This window comes from Triticum dicoccoides, chromosome 5B (genome assembly GCF_002162155.2).
Source record: "Triticum dicoccoides isolate Atlit2015 ecotype Zavitan chromosome 5B, WEW_v2.0, whole genome shotgun sequence".
In the NCBI taxonomy this organism is placed as follows: Eukaryota; Viridiplantae; Streptophyta; class Magnoliopsida; order Poales; family Poaceae; genus Triticum; species Triticum dicoccoides.
In genome coordinates, this window is record NC_041389.1 from 545409808 (window position 1) to 545416652 (window position 6845).

At 49.6% G+C, this 6845-nt stretch overlaps 1 protein-coding gene across 1 annotated transcript; it reads left to right on the plus strand.

The window, feature by feature from the left end:
* The first annotated feature begins 483 nt into the window (after positions 1 to 483).
* LOC119310010 (probable flavin-containing monooxygenase 1) lies at positions 484 to 1842 on the plus strand. Its single transcript, XM_037585881.1, has 3 exons — positions 484 to 583; positions 1268 to 1734; positions 1837 to 1842. The coding sequence occupies exons 1-3, from the start codon at positions 484 to 486 to the stop codon at positions 1840 to 1842; spliced, it is 573 nt and encodes a 190-aa protein (XP_037441778.1).
* The last annotated feature ends 5003 nt before the right edge of the window (positions 1843 to 6845 follow it).

A 6845-nucleotide genomic window follows, 5' to 3' on the forward strand; every position in this document is an offset into this window, starting at 1 on the left:
CCTTGGTTCCCAAAAAATGAGGGTAATACTTACGCTACTATCGCTGCATCACCCTTTCCTTTTTAAGGAAAACCAACGCAACCTCAAGACGTAGCAGGTCCCGATCCCGCCGGTGCCGATGAGCGGCCATGCGCGCCATGATGAGATCGAGTGCCGCCACCGCCTCCTCCCCGATGACCTCTACTATGATGATAGGTACGGTCCCGACTCCATGCTCTAGGACACGTGGCTCCAGGACTTGCACGACGTGCAGCGCGCCTTCTACTTCGCCGGCACGGCGTCGGGGCCGCGGCGGCCACGACGGGAGGTGTGCGGGCGTACACGGGTGCACGGCCTCACGCCCACACCGTCTCCTTCCCGTATCCGTCACCACCTCCACCTCCTCACATGACAGCGGAGGAGGAGGTCCGGCTCATGCAACGTGTCATGGAGGACTCCATGAACCCGCATCATGAGCGCCAATGGTCAGGCCTAGAGGAGACGATGGCCCTCTCTGCGGCCGACGACGTTGCCATCCCCGAGCGGGATATGGTGGAGGCAGAGGAGGTGATGGACGACGCGCCGGTGGCCACGTTCCATCCGGGTCTGGTGGGCCAGCAGCGGAGCTGGTCGTGCACGGCTTCGGAGATGGCGCACGCCGTGGGGGCGTGAACTGGTGCCCCACTCCGCCGCGGCCACCGGAGCGGGACGCCTCGCCACGGGAGGAGGTGGTGTAGGCACCTGCCACCATCGAGCCCGCCCCCGCGCACCACAGACCGTCGGCCCACCTCTCGACGCCGCCGGCCTACGTCGACCTCATCAGCGACGACGACGACACCGGCGGCCACTGAAGACGGCCACGGCCACGGCATCGACGGGCGCGGCAGGAGCACGCGGGCGGCGTTTTTTATTTTGTTTTTGTGTTAATTATTGCACTGGGCCATTAAGTGAACCGTGAAACTGGGTCGTTTTGTGGTCGTGACCCCTAACTTATGTTTTAAGTTTTTTTAACTGCGTTTATTTACTTTTTTAATCATTTTATTTAAGTTTTTCTGTTTTTTAACACGTCCAACATGGACATGGTTTGGGGTGCGGCAGCGCGTTGGGCGCACTCACGACCCAACGGACAGAAGCAGACATGGGCGAACCCATTGCCGCCGCAAAAGACAAAATCCGGCCAAACTGGACGTCCGTTTGGGGTGGTGCGGTGGAGTTGGCCTCAATCCCCACTCCTCACAAGCAAATGCGAGCCCATATCAAACACGCTATCCAGCCAGTCGACACGCAGCCCATGCACATCCCATCAAGGAGAAGACACAGAAGAGGGTGGCCATCGTCGGCGCCGGCGCGAGCGGCCTGGCGGCGTGCAAGCACGCGCTGGAGCGCGGCCTCCGGCCGGTCGTCTTCCAGTCCTCCAATGCCATTGGCAGTGTGTGGGCGCGTGCGCTGGCGTCCACGTGCCTGCAGACGCCACACGCGCTCTACGAGTTCTCCAACTTCCCCTGGTCGCCGGAGGTCGCCAAGGTGTTCCCGGACCACGCCCAGGCCGCGGCATACCTGCGCTCCTATGCGGAGCGGTTCGACATGCTGGAGCGCGTCCCGTTCGGATGTCGCGTGACAACGATGGAGTATGCCGGGGTCCGCGAGGAGGAGGTCCTGGCGTGGGACCGGTGGGCCGGCGAGGGGTCGGCATTCGGCACCGGCCGCGGCCAGTGGCGGCTCACCATGGAGCAGCAGGGTGGCGGCGACGTCGAGGTAAGAGCACTACTAGTGGCGGCGGCCAGAGCTTCGCCGGAGGTATACGCCGCCGCCGCCATTCGTTTTTTTTTTAAACCGTCCGTCTTTTTTTAAACCTAGATCTAGTTTTTTTTTGTTAGATCGGTTTGGTTTTTTTCCGGTTTAGTTAGTTAGCGGACGTTCGTCCGCACATTCGTTTTAATGAATGGTGTTCGTCGGTTAGTCATAGATAGCGAACGTTCGTTCGTTAGCCTGTTCATCTTGTTTTGTTTTTCCAGAGTTTATTCGTGATTATTTTCGATCGCGATTTCTGCCCTGATCTTCGTTTCGCTCGTTTATCCGAATTAGATGAAATAAGCGTCTAGATCTTCGCCTCGAAGCCCTTTTTCTGTTTAACCAACTTGAACAGGATTTTGGTACTGTAAAATTTGACTTTAGTCCAGATTAGTAATCGGATCTTGTTTCTTTCGTAGTTTGAGTTTCGTTGCTCCGTTTGATTTGACTCTTTTTGCAAACCGGAGTTCTTCAGTTGAACTTTCTGTTAGCTCTTTTATTTGAGTTTTATCCGTACTTCTAGTTGAGTGCTTATTTTATGCTATTGTTTGTTTGCGCTAGAATTTCCGAAGTGCGAAGCGTGCTACTACGAGTCTCTAGGTTTTGCGGATCATCAGCAAGGCAAGTAACACTTTGATCATATCCCTTTATTACCCAGTTTTTATGCATTAGTTTCAACCCACAAATATTGCATGGTTAGGATATGTTATAACATGTGGGTTTGGAAAGTAGATGATGAGGTAGAACCATTGTCCTGTTTATTATCAAACCTTTAGGAGTTACTTCTACGTTATGCTCAGGATTGCTATGCTATGCTCGTAGACGTGGTTTGGGTGAATGTATCTATGACAGATGTGAGTATTGTTAATTAATGGTTAACTTAAGGTGACTATTTAAATACACATCTAGTTGGATTGGTTGCGGGCATCTGGAGAATCCAGTGTTGTCCTAGGATATCCCGGAGAACCTGTGTGATCATCCTACGGCTCGCCACCCAGGCTCAAAGGGATCATAAGATCGTTCATGCTAGAAACTTCTATGTGCAGCCACAAGCTATTATGGGTTGTAGCATAGTTGAGTATGTTGTGTGACCTCTTTCAGTGATAGACTAGCAGATGTAGGGGATGTAGGTGGTACTATCTACCCATAGTAAAGAGTTAATGCTTTTGAAAGACTGTGTCTCGGTCATCCATTTCTCAAACACCATGTAGTGCGAGAAATTCAACGGAGGAGATCGAGTCTTGTGGGGAAAAGTGCGCAAACCTCTGTAGAGTGTACAAACTAATCATGATTAGTCGTGTCCCCGGTTATGGACATCTTGAGTATCTGGTTCTTGGATTATCATGTTGATCTCATCACTCTAAATTAATTTTGTTAGGTAATTGATGATGTTTAATTGGGATTGAGTTGAAGGAACGTTCTCAATGTTTAACAACCACCATGATAATTAAATAAAGTATATTCCTTTGTTGTAGGTAAAAATTGGTTTTATGCAAAACTGTAACCATAGAGCTTTCCACCAGCCATATATGCATGTAGTGATAGCATTTATTCTGTCATTACTTTATGTGTTACATTGCAGCATATTCCATGTGCTGACCCGTTTCGGGCTGCAACATATCATGTTGCAGACTTTTCAGACGACGAGTAAGGTTCCATAGGTCGTTGTTGTTTACTCAGCTATGTCGTTGGAGTTGATGGACTCACTTTATCTTCCAAGCCTTACGTTGTTATCTTATTTAGTTGGCCTTAGGTCATATTATTGTAATAAGTTCTCTTTTGAGACAGATGTAATAAGTGTGTGACTAAAACTCTGTTATAAATCCTCAAGTACTGTGCGTGTCAGCATTACCGATTCATGGATGACACTGATGCACAGAGGCTGGACTGTTTGAGGTCTGGTCGCTACAGAATGTGAGGGACTACAACCTCGTGCATGCATCCAACAGTCACACGTACACATGGACGCAAAAATGCGTGTGACGCCCTAATGCATGCATGTCCGAGCACACGATGGAACACACATGGTCATGCTCCAAGTGCTCAACCTACACGTGCATGCACACACATACTCAGCCACGGTGAGCTAGTGACCGTATAAGCACCGGAAAATGTATATGTTAACCGCAATGAGCGTATTATGAAGTCCACTGATCGTATATTATGAAGTCCACTGATCGTATATTTACAAATTATAGTGACAGACAATGTATTTATCTCATTTCAAATTAAGCAACATTAGTCGAAAAGAAGGCAATATGGACTAGCATTACTTTGTTGTGTCCCGTCAACTTGCGGAACGAGGAGAAGCTTGCAGGACGGGAGAAGCTTGCGCGTAGTGGCTCGCAGGACAAGGAGGAACTTCTAACTAATGCAAGCTCTCCCTCGCTCAGGCGGTGGACGTGCAACCGTTAATTCGGTGTCAGATTGCCAAAGGCATACATTGTACTAGTACCATTATTGTTCGACTTCCCGAACGGGCGAACAGCCAAGCGCAAAGGCTACAGTTGGACACCCCAAACATCTCTCAAATGCTCGAACGGACAGCCCAGTCAAAAAAACTCAGACGGGCGCCTCAGCCTCCCTCATATCCAACCCTAATGTAGGGCGGATATGGGGCACCCGAGCACGTCTGTCACGTCGGACCCAGCCCACCCTGGCCCACACGACCCACATATATACCTCTCCATTGCTCGTCACGCCAAACCCTAGCAACTTCACTCCACTTCCTTCCACTCCTCCGCCACCCAAACTCCTGCCCGGCGATCTTCGGTCTTCTCGGGCATGGCAGGCAGCGGATCTGAGTCCTACACCTCCAGATTCGTTGACTCCGAGCTCATCCCACGTGGCCCCAAGGAGAGATGACCATTCGGCTTGTGCTCCGTCACTCCTAGGACGAGGCCGCCCAACGGCAATGCTCGGATTCCTTCCTATCCGGGGCTAGGTGCCATCGCTGCCTCACCGAAGGCGGTGTGCTTCGTCTGGCGTTTGAACGCGGTGGCGGACGTGCAACCCCTTCATTGGCATGCCGAGGAGATGGACACATCATGGACGTCATCTAGGGCCGTCTCCAGGAATTGGGGGCCCCGTTGCGAAATGCGAATGATACCTTAAAATATGAAAAAATCTTGTCACTAAAATATTAATATGACTAAAGGATACTCTCATTTAAGTCATATAAACTTTAAATAGATGGTACTTGAGTGCGGCGTTTCTGCTCCTGAGCTCATCTGCACCTGCTCTGACGGAAAAAATCAAAATAAATACTTAAAAAATTCAAAAAAATCCAATTTTTTATGTGATAGATAAATTTATGCGTGAGATGCGCTCCAAGTTTTAACTCATTTGGACATCTGAGCAGCTCTCAGCAAAAAATACAAATCCAGGGCCTGTAAAAAAGTTTGTTGTTCACACACTGTTCTGACCCAATTTGGTTTTTTTTTTGCCAAGAGTTGTGCTTAGATGTCCAAATAAGATGAATTTGGAGTGGACCTCTGGTATTAAATTATCTATCACAAAAAATGGATTTTTATTTTATTTTCTTTGTATTTGTTTTGAATTTTTTCTGACCGGGTGCAGATGAGTCTGGCACCGAATTGGGCTTTCGGTATTTCGTATACTATTACAAAATATGTCTAATAAACCAACTATCTTCTATAAAGATTACACCAATTGAACAAAAAACATATACGTAGAATTTTATTAGTTAACTTCAGAACTGATGCGCATATACAATGTACTCATTAGCCATTAAATTGTTGAATAGAAAATTAACCTGGTCTTGGGGCGCACCTGATTAATCTGCAGATCGAGCCTAGGCCCGGGCGCTTGACCGCCGGCTAGCTGCGGCTGCCTTCTTCTTTTCTTGGTGGCGTTGGCACATGCTGGCGTTGGTTTCTGTTTGAATTTTTGGGCCGAATTCTGCCGCCTGCCCCTGCCATGCATCCTGCTTCTTGCCGTGATTAGGGCAGAGCAGTGGCGGAGCCAGAAAATTTGTATCAGTGAGGCCGAAGGCTGTTAAAACAGGTTGGGGAGGGTTAAGCTAACGAGAAATAGACTTTTAACAGCAGATAATCACTGATTTTTTTATTGTTCATGAACAAATTAGCACTACATCCATATCGTTAGGGGGGCAGGGCCCCCGCTGGTCCCCCCCCCCCTCCCCCGTCTCCGCCACTCGGGCAGAGCGCTGACCGGGAGGTAGTTGGAAGAGGCTTCGGGGCGTGCGATCGATCGCGCGATTGTGAGGGAGCGCTCGAGCGGTCAGACCAAGCCAACAGGCCCAAAACAGTGCAAAGAAATTAATTAATTATTTAGGTGAAGCAAAGAAATTAAATAGCCTAACAAAATATACAATGTCGGCCCAAAAAATTGGGGGGCCCTGCGATATGGGGGCCATGTGCGATCGCACCTCTCGCATAGCCCCTGAACGGCCCTGACGTCATCCTACGCAAACATGACGCGGCATCACAGCCATGCGAGGCATCTGGCGGGCACGGCAACCCTCGCGGCGGTGGACTTTGGCGAGGCGAGGTCATATTCTCCGGCACCCAATATGGTGCGTCAGTCCAGACGCCGCAACCACGTTATAATTGATGTCGCCAACTTGTACCAGGATGGATCCATCATCGATCTGACGTCCACCGGCATCGTCGGGGTTCCGAACTTTGACGAGAAAGAATAGGACATGGAAGACGACGGCGCCTCGTGTTCTATGAGCTGGCTCACGGCAGAGCCAGACGAGCTTCGCTTAAAGATGGATTTACCTTACACGTTATAGTAGAGATTTAATATTTTTAATTAAGATATTTAGAATAGATTATTTGAAACATGATCGATCGCTGTTAACAGACATGCATGGACGACATGTCCGCAGGCGCGTGAGGGTCGGATTCTACTACTCTTCCGCAGTTTCTCATGCATCCGTCCATACTCAAAGGCTCATAGCAAATGCTAAACTGACAGTTCTAGAAAAGGCTAATCACACCCATTTGTGTGTTGGCGCGTGACACCTAAGGCCAACTCCACCGCACGACCCTATCATGTCCGTCCCCGTTCGTTTGGGGTAAAAGGGA

What these genes read in the sequence shown, in the direction of transcription:
- LOC119310010 (XM_037585881.1), top strand. Translation starts at nt 484, where the DNA reads ATGGCCCTCTCTGCGGCCGACGACGTTGCCATCCCCGAGCGGGATATG. An exon ending in GGTGGCCACGTTCCATCCGG is followed by an intron (nt 584 to 1,267) that starts GTCTGGTGGGCC and finishes GTCGACACGCAG; the next exon opens with CCCATGCACATCCCATCAAG.